This window comes from Staurois parvus, unplaced genomic scaffold (genome assembly GCF_062004578.1).
Source record: "Staurois parvus isolate SC_StPar_1 unplaced genomic scaffold, SC_StPar_1.0 ptg000635l, whole genome shotgun sequence".
NCBI lineage: Eukaryota > Metazoa > Chordata > Amphibia > Anura > Ranidae > Staurois > Staurois parvus.
In genome coordinates, this window is record NW_028318431.1 from 5776102 (window position 1) to 5791741 (window position 15640).

A 15640-nucleotide genomic window follows, 5' to 3' on the forward strand; every position below is an offset into this window, starting at 1 on the left:
TTGATTGGCTATCACAGTGATCAGTCACTGTGCAGCCTGGCCCCCTTGTTTTTTTCTCTCTTTATGAATGGAGAAAAGAGATACAGTGTATCTCTCCAACTCCTGGCATAGAGAGAAAAAAAAATGTTTGTAAAAAAGAAAGATAAATATTAAAAAATAAAAGAAATAACAAAGAAAAAATACCTAGATCAAGGTTTGATCTTGTTCAGTGTCGGTTATTGTTTGGGTCAGGGTCAAAGGTCAAGGCCAAAAGGTCCAGGTCAAAGGTCAGGCTTTAAAAAAAAATTGGTGCCAGTGTGCTTTAGGTAAATTAAAAAAAAAAAAAAAGACAAAAAGAAAATGCGCATTATTGTTTCTGGGCTGTACTACAGGTACAAGTAACATACACATATATGGTATTGCTGCGATCGTCAGGAGCTGGAGAATTAATTTTGGGTTGTTCTTTGGTGGAAGGTTATGGTAGTAACAAGAAACACACAGCTAAATAAAAAAAAATATTTTTTTTTTTTACTATTTTGGGCCAGTTTTCCTTTGATTATTAAAAAAAAATCAGGAGATATCATTACCATTTACTACCAAATGAAAGCCAAATTTGTCCTGAAAAAACACGGTATAATTCACCTGGATGTACAAAGTAGTTGTGATGATATGTACGGTTTTACTAACACATGTCAACGTTGCAAAATTGTGCTTAGGCATTTAGATGTGTTTTACCCTTAGGCGTGAAGGGGTTAATATGGCAATGATCAGAAACCATGTTGTATCAGGATCACTTGCAAATAATGGCTGATGTAATAGTATTTTGAAGTATATTTGCTTGCTTACTATGCTACTGCTATTATCTCTGTAAATGCAGCTCATGGTCAGAATGGCGGCAGGGGTGTACAAAACAGACTTTTTAGTATACCTTCTTTACTTTTTCTGTTTTTGTTTTCATTTTACTTTCTGTTAAACCTAACAAAAGTTAATAAAAACCTTATTTGATTAAAAAAAAAACCCATATTGTCCTGTGAATTAAACTTTTTTTTTTTATTCTCTGTCTACAGCAACAGATTGCACGACCATCCCAAGAAGAAAAGGAAATTGACAAAGTGGAAGAGGAGAAAGCAGAAAAAAATGAGAAAAGGGAGGAAGAACGAAGGGAAGAGGAGGAGAAAGATACAAAAGAGGAGTTTAGGTAAAACAAATATGCAAGAACTTACCCTAATGAGTAACAATCTATTCTGAGCACACCTGAAGTAGCTTTTTTCTTAGGCCACTTATTTTTAAGCAATCACAGACAAGCAATTGTCCAAAACAGTTTTGTTAGAAGACGATTAAAATGCACAGTAAAAGTTCTGTTGACAGAGCTAAGTACCAGGGAGAGGTATACTTGGCCTTCAGGCTGCTATACATCCAGTTGTATCAACTTTCTGAAATCTGAAGGTGTTAAGTCAGCAATATGACTGACAATTTGCAAAGCTTGACTTTAGTTTGAAAAAAGTGTTTTGTAGTGCACAACCATAGAAGGTGGAGTGAATGTGGCTTTGCAGAATTAATTTTCTTTTAGAATAGTACTAGCAAAAGAGTGCTTATTGGTTGAAGGTTAAATACAGAAGGGTGAGTCTTTGCTGGAGTTGCAAGCACAGAACTGTACATTGGTACAGTGGTGGAGGGCACTGAGAGGGGAACGCTGGAGAGGTGTTAGAAGCCAAAGCGGAAGGTTGGTGGTCAAGCACAGAGGGGAGGATGGGGCTTTGTTTGCTGGTGTGAGCCTGGGGAAGGACTAGAAGAGTCTGCATCAGTGGGAAGAGCGAGGGTGGGTTCGCACTCTCATGGTGGTGAGAAGAGTAATATAGACACAGTGGTTATTGGGAGGTGGTGGTGGGAAGGGAGTCTATGGTTGCTGGCATGGAAGAAAACGTTCAGAAAATGCTCTTAGAAAGTTTCCTCTGAACTGCTTTAATACATATTTGCTAAGATTTAAAACATAATATAGCAGCTCAGATTTAGTGAGCTGGAAATTTCTAGAAACATATAGAAAGTATGTACTGCCTGTCATTTTTGGAAACTCGCTCCTAAGTCCTTATAGTCCACAGATCTTTTTTAACGCAGTGCATTCCAACATGAGGTAAGATGGCACCCTCCTGTACTTGTGCATTGAGGTGCTATTCTAAATGAATGGCATTGCAATGCAGTGCAGTGCCTTGTGTTCCCCTGTGTTGTGGTAATGTGCAGTAAAACATGCATTATCTGAACACAATGGTTTGAAGGGGGCCTAAAGGCTAACTATACTTACAGATATCCTAATGTTTAGCGTCCCCATTGGAAGGTTTCTCCTCTTAATTTTCTGTGGACAACCCAACATTTTGAGATTTTCTTTCACTTTTAATTATAATGTAAACAGGACAAATAAGGTGAATCTCCCTAATGGGGGTCACCAACAGCAATAGAACCTGACAGGGGTTCTAACCCCTCTCAACTCCATCCAAAACTTTTAGTTTACTTTAAGAAATCCTGTTCATTCAGAGTACAGTGCCCATGTGCCGGTGATGTCACTGACTGCTAAAGATGTGAAAATCTCCTAAACTGTACGCATTTATTAGATAATTAGTATACCTACAGGTAAGCCTTATTATAAGCTTACCTGTAGGTACAGCTGATAAAGTGGACTTTACTACCACTTTAAACAAAAAAGTATACAAGTATACATTTTACAATAACTTTCATATTTACATGCGTCTCTAAACCCATTTAAAGTGGACCTAAGCAATTAAAAACTTGCCTGTCGCTCACTCAGAGTTCTTTTCCTCTGCCACTGCTACTGTCCTAACCCTGCTGCTAAATGACTGGAAATAATGAGAGGCAGAGATATTAATTGTCTGGATCTACCCGAGAAACCTAATATTGTCCCTACCGCAGTCTTTGTTTGAAAGTACATGGGAATTATTTCCTGTTTTAGATATAGAAGCACAGCTCTGTGGGTGATGGGTATGATGGATAAGTATGTAGCTGCTCTTCTTCATCTTATCTTTATTGGGTCAAACACACTTGAATAATTTAGGAGGTTTTACAGATGTGTATACATAGTTTCAAGTGGTTTTATTGGGGTCAAAACAATCTTTTTGTTGCATTGCAGTATGTCACCCCAATGCAAGTAGGTGTGAGTGGTGTCTAAATGACATCCATGTTCCTTGTAGCACTGAGCCATACAGTACTCTATTCTGTGCCTCTGAATAATTGCAGGGAGAACACCAAAGAGAAAATTGATACTGTTGCAGAAGACCTGGAAGAAAGAGAGCAATCCACTCCCAAGGGACGCAAAACAGCAAATAGTCAAGGTCGACGGAAGGGTCGAATTACAAGATCAATGGCAAGTGAGGCAGCTGCCGCTAATGCAGCAGCTACCTCGATGTCTCCTGCTGCTGGACCATCTCCTCTTCCTAACCCAGCACCACCGCCAGCTGCGTCTACTCCTGTGGCAGCTGCGTTAGAAGACCCTCCAGCTTCTCTACCTGCAACAGCTGCACAGGAGCAAAGTAAGTAACAATGTGAACAAATCACTTGACGTCTTAAGTTGAAAAAGCTTTGTGTGTTGTGGACATCATACAAACCACAATTTATCACTTCTACCTTATATTCTCCCCCTATACACAGGAAGTTGTGTTTTTAGTCTTTACATTCTTGACTGTTGAGCGCATGTCTAAAGTTTTAGAGGTCAAGGACATGACCTTGAAAGCTAGTCACATATCTTACTAATAAAATCTCCCATGTTTTCATAAAGTTCACTTAACATAAGCTTATATTTATGCTGCTTCATTTATCACATACACCTGATGCTTGTGGAAGACCCATTAAACTGAAAATTAAAGTGGAGTTCCTGTTTACACCTAACTACCCTAAAACTGTCCTCTCTTAATACTTAGTTAGGTCCATATATATTGGGACACAGGCACAATTTTTGTTATTTTTCAAGTATTTACCAAAACATATTCATGCTATAGTTCTGTAATGGATATGGGCCGAAAGTGCACACACTCTGGTTTAATTTGAGGGTATGTACATCCAAATTGGAGGAAGGGTTTAGGAATTACAGCTCTTAAGATTAGCCATCCCCCCTTTTTCAAGGAACCAAAAGTAATTGGACAATTGAATCAAAAGCTGTTTCATGGCCAGGTGTGGGCTACTCCTTCGTTATTTTTTCATCAATTAAGCAGGTAAAAAGTGTGGAGTTGATTTTAATTGTGGTATTTGCAATCTAATGCTGTGAACCTACATCATGCGTTCAAAGGAGCTGTCCATGCAAGTGAAACAGGCCATTATAAGGTTTCAGAAACTAAACAAATCCATCAGAGAGGTAGTAGCAACATTAGGAGTGGCACTGGTGAGCTCAGTAACATAAAATGGCATGGACGTCCACAAAAGAAAACAGTGGTGGGTGTTACCTCTCTATGGTAAAGAAAAACCCATTCACAACATCCAAACAAGTGAAGGACACACTCCAGGAGGTGGGCGTATCATTGGCAGTCTACAATCAAGAGAAGACTTCACAAGAGCAAATACAGAGGGTTCACCACAAGGTGCAAACCATTCATAAGCCTGAAGAATAGAAAAACCAGATTTTACTTTGCCAAATAAACATTTAAAAAAGCCAGACCAGTTCTGGAAAAGCATTCTTTGGATGGATGAAACTAAGATTAATCTGTACCAGAATGACAGGAAGAAAAAAATGTGGAGAAGGCTTGGAACACCTCATGATCCAAAGCATACAACGTCATCTATAAAACATGGTGGAGGCAGTGTGATGGCATGGGCATGTATGGCTTCCAGTGGCACTGGGTTATTGGTGTTTATTGATGATGTGACAGAAGCAGCCAGATTAATTTTTCAGTGTTTAGAGATATACTATCAGCCCAGATTCAGCCTAATGTAGCAAAGTTGATTGGACGGCGCTTCACAGTACAGATGGACAATGATCTAAAACACACTGGAAAAGCCACCCAGGAGCTTTTGAAGGAAAAAGAATATTCTGCAATGGCCGAGTGAAATCACCTGATCTCAACTCATTGAGCATGCATTTCACTTGCTGAATGCAAAACTAAAGGCAGAAAGACCCACAAAGAACAACTGAAGACAGCTGCAGAGGTAGAGCCTGGCAACGCATCAGAAAGGAGAAAACCCAGTCTTTGGTAGTGTCCATGGGTTCCAGATTTCAGGCAGTCATTGCCAGTAAAGGATTCTCAACAAAATATTACAAATGAACATTTTATTTATGCTTATATTTATTTGTCCAATTACATTTGAGCCCCTGAAAATGGATGGACTGTGTAAAAAAATGGTTGCAGTTCCTAAAATTTGTACTTATATTTATGTTCAACTCCTTGCATTAAAGCTGAAAGTCTGCACTTCAAATTAATTTGGATTGTTTCGTCTTAATATATTCTGGTGTCCTACAGAGTCAAAAGTATGAAAATTGTGCCTTTTGTCCAAATATATATGGACCTAACTGTATGTTAACTAACCCGTGTAAGAGCTGTATATACTTACCTGTTTTCAGTCTGCTCCAGTTTGGTCATGTGATCTGTCTCCCCTGGGCCAGCCAATAGTGGCTGTAGGGGAGAGCGCTCCAACAATGGCTGGTGCGGTCACCCATAGGTTTCAATGGCGCGTTCATTGCTGGCGGTCCCTTCTCTCCCTTGAATGGCTGGGTGTAAGCTGGAATTCTACTTAAAGTTTAGTCATGTAAAGGAGCGTCTAATTACATTCACAAATGTGTTTATATAGATGAATGAATATAGTGTGTGTGTGTGTGTGTGTGTGTGTTATATATTTATTCGAACAACAGAGGTGAGATGCATGTTTTCTGTGTATAGGACGCTGGGTGACTGACATGTTCCACACTGTCCAATTATAGTTAATCCAAGAGAGTTACCACATTCCAAAGAGGTTTTTGAAACTGTTCAAATGTATATGCATTGAAAAGAAAATACACTTTGTACAGAAACTTTTTGGATTGTGGTAACCCTTGGATTGATTATAATTGGACACTGCGGAGCCTATTGGTATTATATGAATAAAATGTGATGTCTCAAGAGCTAATACAGGGGTGATGGCCAAGTGTCCACAAACATTTTGGCTGTTTAATGTATTTCACTTTTGTCTGTCTGCTCTGCATTCATTTAATCCAAAGAAAAGGAGACACTATAATGGCAGTTGAAAGTCATCCTCTAGGAATTGGCAGGCAGGGATGTCTTTAATATAACAGTATAGTTGTAAACAATGCCTGCTATGATAATATCCTGGAAACTTGCATATTCATCCATATCTGTTATTACAGACCCTTTTACATGGCTGTATATGAAACCTATTTCATATGTTAGTGGCACTTTGTGATTTCTTTTGCCAATTATAGGAAAAATAGGTCATTCTTGTAAAATTTGCCAGCTATTTGTTGTATTTTCCATTCCTCTGCTAATCATGACATTCATTGGTGCACTAGTATTCATGGCTGTGGGTTAGCCTTCTGTATTCGCATTAGACACCAATATTGTATATCAGTGTAGACTGAGTGTATGGATGGTGACACAAATGTGGTACTGTTTGAGGTAGTTCAATTGAGAGATGATACTGGATTGCTTACAGGCATCTTTGTTTTTTTGATATATCATTTCTTTGTAATTAGTAAATTGACTGTTTGCATTTTTTTTTTACACATTTTATAATATTTTGTTTCATTACCCTTTTACATGGTGTGGTTTCATATTGAATCCTGTGAAAGCGAAGTAGTAGCAGGGTGTTATAAGGGGTTGGGTTTCATTTTGCAGTCATTTAATTTCAAGATCTTCTGTTGTGTTAAACATTCTCACTTTGAAAATGCGGACAGCAAATACACACTACTTGAAGAATATGTAGTCTGTCTTCTCAGAAAAGTAAGTTTTCCATTGCTTTCCTTCCTGAAATGGTGCATTTATTGTTTATACCCTCCTTTTAATTCTGTGATGTCCCTCAGCCAAGCAAAGTTTCTAAATGTTCGTTTCACCTCATCATCACGTGCTTAGGTTTTCCATCCATGTTTATTTGTTAGAGATCCTGCCTATTCAAGCATTGCTTAAGCTAATTGAGTGGTAGGGCTAGTTGCAGAGCTACTGTATAGCAAGCACAGGAAGGTATTCCTGTCAGATCTTCTGCATTCCTGTCAGATCTTTCAGCAAGTTGGAATATCTGTCCAGTGAACAGTTCCGTTTTGCATCATAAAATTGAATGATTTTGTTAGTGTTTGTTATGAAGTTAGTGGTGCCTGCTACAGGAAGAAGTTTCTTGGCAGGAGGATAGGGGTCTGTACACCTCTCACTGACTATTTCTTAGTGATCAATCCATCTTAAAAAAAAATGCACACATTACAATCTGTTTTTACTGCCCACTATATATTTAAAGTGTGCATATAGCCCACGTGGGTGGTTTTTGCTGTCTGGGGAGAATTCCCTTTTCTTGTCCTGAAGATGCAATAGAAAGTGAGAAGAAATCTATACAAAGTGAGAATTCCTCTCACAATTGTCAAAAGAATAGGTATCACAACTGGAAGGTGTACTCTCACCTCTTGTTCTGGTGCCAATTCTAAAATTTTGGAATTCTCATCCCTTCTCGTCTCAATGAAAATGGAACCTAGGAGAAATACAAAGGGTCAATCTATCTAGCAGGAAAAACAAATATAAACCTGACAGGGATCTAATCCTTTCCTACTTTTTCCAAAACAGAGATAAATAGTTTTTCTTGCTTTTTGAAGGATACAAGCAGCCTTTATCAAATCAGAATATATACTGCTGTCTACTGGGGGATTGGACCCTGGGAAACAAAAAAAAAAAAATTGTAGGCAAACCCAAAATAATCCCTCCCACTGCCACCCAAACTAGCGTTTTGCTCCCTGCCACCTCCTTGGTTTCTCCCCTCCAACATTCTGTTTACCACACAGATTATCATATCTTCATTGAGCCCTCTCGGATTTTCTGGACCAAGAGTTCCTAATGTAAAATAGTCTTAAGAATTTTATTCCCACCTGTTCATTGTACCCAAACAGGACATGCATATCAAGGACATGTACCTGCATTGTCCCCATCTTTCCAGTACATCGGTGTATCCTACTTTTATCTCTAAGATTTCCGCATTACCAGTTTGCGACCCTCCCCTCCCCTCCATCATTTCTTCTACACGATGGGTGCTTACCATGGTATTGGCCCTGTTGCGCTCTTGTGGCAACCCTATTAATGGGATACATTAAGTGACCCCCCTGTTGAAGGAAAAGTTGGCTCCTGTTTGTTGGACAATGTGGCTTTGACTGTTCAGACACTATAGTCGTTCAGATGAATGCTGAAACTCAAGAAATCGACCCTGGAACTGACTCATTGGTTGGAATTTGAGTCTAATCCTAGGCTAAGCTCAAGCTAGATTGTTTTGTCAACAGGACAAACTTCAGACTCTACAATCTTAGATTCAAACTCTCCAATCTGGGTATTGTCTGACTTTTTGCTAGGCTCCTGCAATCCTATTTTCCTAGTTTCATTCTAGACCTCTACAACATAACATTCTGTCATTGTGGAAAAAGTCAAGCCCTGGGCAGACCAATTACTTTTGCACTGTGGACTAGATTTCCCCTGGTTTGGAGGCTCTTGAATCGGAAAACTCCTTCTTTCTCCTCTATTGGAAGATCATCATAATGCATGTCAGGCTGGGGTGTTCTGGGCACCGTGTCAGGGTGATCATACACGCAGACTCTCCTTATCAATATCCTGGAACTATATGGACCATTTGTAGGGTTATCATTACTGGGTTCAGTCAGATATCACCACTGCAGTGGCATACATCAACCATCAGGAAAAAACCAGAAGTCCTGTTGTGGCAAGAGATGTAGATTGGATTTTGCCCTAGGAGATACTTCACATTCCCACTTCGTCCAGCTGTGTAAATCCCATTAGTAGACAATTGGCAGGCAGGTAAACTTTCTCAGCCAACAGTGCTTAGACCCCTTGGAATAGTCCCTACACCCTGAGGTGTTCCAGGACCTATGGTCACAGGTAGGGGATGCCAAATGTGGAGCCCCAGGTTGAACAACAAACTGGACAGGTTTGTCCCCCGGTAAAATGATCCTGTGGATGCTTTGGCAGCCCCATGGATTTGGTACACCTTTTAGCTATGCCATTCCCACCATAAAACATCTTCCTTGTCTGCTGCACAGAAGTGAAATTGAGGGCATTCTGGTGATCTTCATTGCTTAGGACTGACCTAGGTGATGTACTTACCTGGTACGATTCCTGGCAAATGCTCTTTGAGATCGTCAGGAATTTTTGTCTCAAGAACCAATTTACCATCTTGCTTCAAAGGTACTGGCTTCAACATCTTGGCTGAAGCTCAGGTTTTGAGAGATGAGGACATCTTTGAATCAGTGAATTCCTGATGTGCTAAAAGCTAGGAAGGCTACATCTGGCACAGTCTATGAACAGAAGTGAAGGGTTTATTTTACTTGGTGTAAGTCTTCTGTTCACTTTTTCTACCAGGTGTATATTTTGACCTCATCTGATGTCCGCTTTTGGTGTAAGATCCTTTATGCAGCTCTTTGAGCTGAAGGCAGTCCCCAATTTTATGTTTTTTGGACCTGCTTACATTTGTTTGCTGTGTGGCCCACCCCAATTTGATTGGTTTTTGTAGTACCAAAGGTTGAAGACATCCTGTGTTCTTCAGCTCCCACCAGTCTATGATCATGCTCTCGCTTCTGCTTTGCTGCAAAACTAATTTTTTTGGTTGCTTTGTTTCTCTGTAGACTCCAAGAAAGAGAATTTAGTGGAAATACAAAAACCCTATTTTTGCTCTGTATGCACATTACCTAGACAAATAATTTATATCCAAACATGGAGGACTTTATATGCTGGGGAAAAATGTCGCTGCTGTAAAAGAAAAATAAAGAGCCTTTTCACCAGTGACAACAAACACTCCTCCTGATGAGCATTTTTCCTCCCTGGCCAGAATACTGTAGAACCTCACTAGCTTTGTAGTAACTTCTTGCTTACTTGGCCAGAGAGGGAGTGGCACTACGAGAAAGGTTAAGTGGTCGCTTAGTGGTCCTATTATTGGAAGGTCACAGATAACAGATCTGCTAATGTAATATGACCAGCTTTAATTAGACAAACTTCTCATTGAGGCTAACTGGATAAGGCTGGGCCTGCTTGTTGTGATTGGCTTTTTAACTGGTGAGACCTTGTAAATGATACATCAGATAAAGGTGGACTTGACCTTTAGCTTCATATATCTCCGATGTAACCGTTTTGGGGGGTTTGGTGGTATCTCAACATTCTGAGTTCTGTTTTCCCTTATGTTAGATTCTTACTGTCTCAGCTGAAATATGCGATTTGTTCCCTCACCTCCTTTTCTACATAGTACAAAATTGAAAATCTAGCAGGTTGAGTGTGGTCCTCTTGTAAATGTAGTGGTGGGTGTGCAGACCTAGAAATTCAATTTCTTGGATCCTTAAAATTTCTTCCATCTCCTGCCATGGACAGATGGCTCCTGAATTCTGATTTGTCTATTCATGTTTTATTCTTTACTCTTGCATCTTTACTTTGATAAATTCTGGGGAGGGAGGTGGTAGTGGGTTTCTTTCCAGACTCTCATCCTGGTTTATGAACGTTGACCTTGTGGCTGTACGTGGGCATATAATAAATATGACTTCTTGGAGGACAAATGTTAGAGTACAGACTGTTCTTAAGAAGTTAAATATTTGCTTTTCAGAAATGTTTGTGTCTCTGGAATATGTTGGGGGATTATGTAATTTGAGGCTTGACATGCTGATCCTGGCAGAATCTTCCTTATTTCTACATGTTACCTACTTGCCTCCTGCCAAAATCTCAGCATTAATTATTTTTACTGTTCCTTCCTTCCTTCAATGACTTAATGAAATTTATTTATGTCTGATTTTCTCAGCAGTATGTTTAGGTATTTGTTCTGTTTGTGGATAATTAACATCTGGAACGTGTTTGAATTTTTAAAAGCCTTTTCTGTTTTGGCTTGAAACTGTATATGTACATGGGGTGTTGTAGAATTTAGGACCACTGCCTCATAGTGAAACAGAATTCACATTTTATTTTAAACTAACAAATAAACACGTTTGACAAGGATACATACAGAGCACAAATAAATACATTTTGGAAAACAAAGCAATTTTTTTTGCCATTTAGAAGTATATACGTATGAGTGCCTATACGTGTGAGTTTGAGGCTCTAAGAATTCCCATTACTGCTCACCTTAGCAACCGCTGGTGCTCTTCTTCTACACATATTGCTCACCTTCATACCCTCCTGGATTTCTGTACATGCTGGAAGCACTCCTCCCCTTCAGACTTCTCTTGCACACTCTGCGGATATTTAGCATTGTTTGTATTATCAACCTGACCATTCTGGAATGAGCTTCCTTTTGGTAGTGATGTATAAAAAACTATACTAAGTTTTTGAACAGTATAAAACCCCCAAAATGCCCAGTGTATAGCCTTCTCTTGCTTTCCTGTAGGCCCTCGTAATATACAGTATGAAAACGTCACAGCTCACCAAAACACTTGCATATTAATTGTGCCTTTTGTCTTGTGGGAAAGTAGACTGGTCATTCTACTCAAAACTTGGTATCCAGATTATCTGCTTTGCTATACCTGATGTGGCTTTTTAAGGATATTATGTGCGTGTTAACTTTCTGGCCATCAGAGGTGAAGAGAGATCATTGACCCGTTAATGCATTGCTCACATTTAAATTGTTTGGGTAATTTATCGTTATGCTTCCCCTGTTGTAATTTGGGTGTTTTTTTAAAGAAAGACGATACTATATTTTTATTGTGTTTAAACTGTGTAACATTTACCTTCTTCTATCCATGGGCCCTGGCAGAATTAACCACTACAAAATATGTTTAAGGTGATTCCCTCCTGCACATGCTGGTTGTTTAGTAATTCGTGTTACGGCATACGTTTTTATGCCTGTTAGACTGTTTTTTTTGGGGTTTTTTTAGTGCAGCGATCTCCTCACTGAGCTATTGTGTTCTGACAGGGGGACCTTTGACAGAACATACCGATAGCTGTAAACACTGATCAAATGCCGATTGGCAGATGTTTTTCTAGGATGCCTTTTCTACAGAACCCGGACAGGCTGCTGTACACACAGGCTGAATGTCAGCTGGCTTCTGTTGAACTGGCCGATATTCGGCTTTAGTCTCTCTGATATTCTCTTGCATGTTGGATGTAACATATTTTAGATTGAAAGTCTATGACATAATTGCATGTATCCATTTGTTTGACTTTCTTTTTGATCTTATGATTTATCTCTATTTACTTGCTTACTTAAATAAAATCCCTAATGTTCATTGGCCAAAAGAAAGAAAATCCCTAAAACTAATAATTCTTTATTTTTTGCCATGTCGATTTACATGAAATTCATGGCAATAAACAAGGTACTTTATGCCTTTTTGCTTGGAACAAAGGAACCATTAGACCTAAAACAAAAGGTATCTCATATAAAGTATCCACACGTATTTGGAGGATGTCCGTGACAAAGAAATTTATAAAAGATGTTCTCCACTTTTATATGTTGGGAAAAAAAATTTGGCCTTTAATTGAAATTCTGAGATGCTCTGTGCTTGAATGAGGAAACCCAATTTTTATACCCCAAACAGGTTTAAAGTGGTTCTAAAGCCAAAATTTTTTTACCTCAATTCCTAGCCCCATTCCCCACTCTATCCTTAACCTTCAGATTGTAGTTGGGGGATGGACTTTCTTTAGCTCTGCTGTTTTAAAGATCATGTCCCATGTACTGGGGAGCAGATGACTGTAGTGCTAAATATTAGTAGTTCTCATTTGTCTCCTGTCAGTATATATGCATAGGGCAGTTTGGCTGAAGTTCTGGACTGCAGAACTGTATTGTAATAAGTGTTTGGTCTGAAATGGCTTTTCAGGGGCAACAACTCTTCTGACCATCTCTAGATATTCTCAAGGATGTTACCAGTGGCAAGAACACTCATTTTCCCAGCAGAAGAATCCTAAAGAGTAGAGAGGAAATTAAGCTGGGTACACATTGACAATTTTTTTTCTTTCATTATTATTATTCAACAAGCTGGTTAAAAAAAAAAAAAGACCCCCACATCAACACAAGTGATGTTGATGCAGGAATCTTTCCTGCTGAGCTATTGCATTCTGACAGCAAGGACTCCCTCGTTGACAACAACGCCCCTGCCAACCCCACCCCTCCCCGATCATCAGACCAGCTTCTGTTAAACAGAGAAGCATAGACAGATAACAAAAGTCACAGTTCCTGCTGAACCAGACGAATTTTGGTACATGTGTACCCAGCTTTCATCTCCCTCTCTCAGCAATGAGAGGTATCCGTTTTTATTTCTCCACTTAATTTCAGTGTGAAGGCCCTCCAAGGTTTGCTCCCCATCCACCCACAAAGTCTGGCAGCCCCAGGCACATTGTCAGCGTAGGTTACTCCAACAGATTGTTCCACTGCCATTTCTTCAGCATTCAAACAATCTGTTGGAAGGTGAACTGATCTGAATTCAGCCAGATAATGCCACAGCAGTGGTGTACATCAGTCATCAGGGAGGAACCAGAAGTTTATTCATGACGAGGTAGAGCCTTTTCTCCAGAATTCCAGCCTTGTCAGTCATTTACTTTCCAAGCATAGATTATTGGCAGGAATATTTCCTAAGCAAGCAGCAAAGTGGTTAATGGTTAGCACTTCTGCCTGGCAGTACTAAGGTTGTTGGTTCAAATCCCAAACACGGCACCACCTGCCTGGAGTTTGCATGTTCTCCCTGTGCCTGCGTGGGTTTCCTCCGGGTACTCCGATTTCCTCCCACGTTCCAAGGACTTGTTGGTAGGTTAATTGGAACCTGTCTAAATTGGCCCTAGTATGTGTATGTATGAATGTAAGTTAGGGACTTTAGATTGTTTGCCCCTTGTGGGTTATGGACTGATGTGAATGTACAATATATATGTAAAGTGCTGCGTAAATTGATGGCGCTATATAAGTACCTGAAATAAATAAAATAAATCTGGACCTGGGATAGTGGTGTCTATACCTGAGGTATTCAAAGACCTGTTTTGCAAGTTTGGTTGGAATGGGGCTCCATGATGAAAATACTGGAAAAGGTTTTATCCAGTTACAGGGATCCTCTTAACGTAAGCATTGGTGGCTCAGTACACCCTTATCAATGCATTTTTTCCTCGGGATCAAGGTCGAGGGCTATTAAGGTGATCCTCGTTGCTCTGGATTGGCCGAGGCAGATGTGGTATGCCATCCTGGAAGGACTTTTAATAGATGCACCATGGGCCCTGCCAAAATGTCCTGATCCATTTCGCCATCCTGCATCTTGGTTGCCAGTTTTGGTGGCATTGCTATTGAAGCCTGGGTTCTGAGGGACAGGGCCATGTGAGCATTCATTCTTACCATGTGAATTGCTGGAAGTCCACTATCTTTGGATGTGGAAGGCATTAACTTCACACTCCTTGTTTGAGACCCCCCTGTGCAGGATGTCTTTAATGTTTTCTTTAGGACATTCCATCTGTGACTGGGATCTGAACTGGCTCCTCTCAGCTTTTCAGAAGCTGCTGGTTAAACACATTGGAAACATTCTTTTCTCTACCCTCACCCACAAGGTTGCTTTCTCTAGCTATTGCCTCTGTGAGATGAGTGTCTAAAGAGGTGGTCTTATCTTGCAACAAAACCTTGCTTATTTTGCAAAGGAACAAGGCAGTGCTGATGCTCAAGACTCAAGACCTTCTTTTTCCTAAGTTAAGCTGGCCATAGATGGATCAAACTCTGCCGGTTCAGCAGGTACTGGCTGAAATTCGATCTATCTATGGTCAAGGCGGATTGTACACAAGTTGATCCATCAATTGACTTTGGTAAAACTAGCATGTCGGATTCTTAGCATGGGATTATAGCCGCTAGCAATACTTATTGTGTTCTCCCGGCAGGAGCATCTCCCCATGCCGCATGAAATAACAGCAGAGAGGGTGCACTGGCCTAGTGCATTATCTTTATACCTGTTTTAATAAGAGGAAAAATAAGTTATCCTACTCACAAACCAATAAAACATGCTCATCATAAATATCCACATGTAGAACCTCCAGAACCACTATGCATGCTTCTTTTACACTGGGAAGATGCCACACGGGTCTGCAAGTGCTGATACTTTTCGAGGGGGTCCACTTTTCATCATTCGTCATACAAGAAGCATGCATAGTGGTTCTAGCGGTACTTCATGAGGATATTTCTGATGAGCATGTCATTCTTATTGGTTCGTGAATAAACAGTGTATAAAGATTATGCACTAGGTAGTGCTCCCTTTTTCGTTTTGTTTTTTTTCATACACGTCCATTTACACGTGCCAGTCCATAGGGATGAATGGACCATCCGATCTGGTCCACCTGAAAAACAAGTACGATCATAAATACAGACTTGTATCCCTCAGTGGGAAAGGGATTTTATTCCAGTACAAAAATCTTTTTTTTTTCTTTTTTTTTTCTTCCCTTTCCTTGTTCACACAGAGACATGGGTAGTCCTAAACCCTTGGGCCCCTTTCATACAAAGGGTCCGATAATGTCCACCTGTGCATTTTTCAGGCGGGACCTGA

The 15640-nt window shown here is 39.9% G+C and overlaps 1 protein-coding gene across 1 annotated transcript in view; it reads left to right on the top strand.

Annotated features, from left to right (window-relative positions):
* Positions 1-15640, top strand: part of LOC149449204 (nuclear receptor corepressor 1-like) — a gene marked incomplete at its 3' end in the record, with an annotated part of 180567 nt that overhangs the window by 137838 nt on the left and 27089 nt on the right. The window contains exons 15-16 of the mRNA XM_089693693.1: positions 1047-1177; positions 3226-3518. Of these exons, the coding sequence (XP_089549819.1) occupies positions 1047-1177; positions 3226-3518 (424 nt within the window). The remainder of the gene's footprint in view (positions 1-1046; positions 1178-3225; positions 3519-15640) is intronic.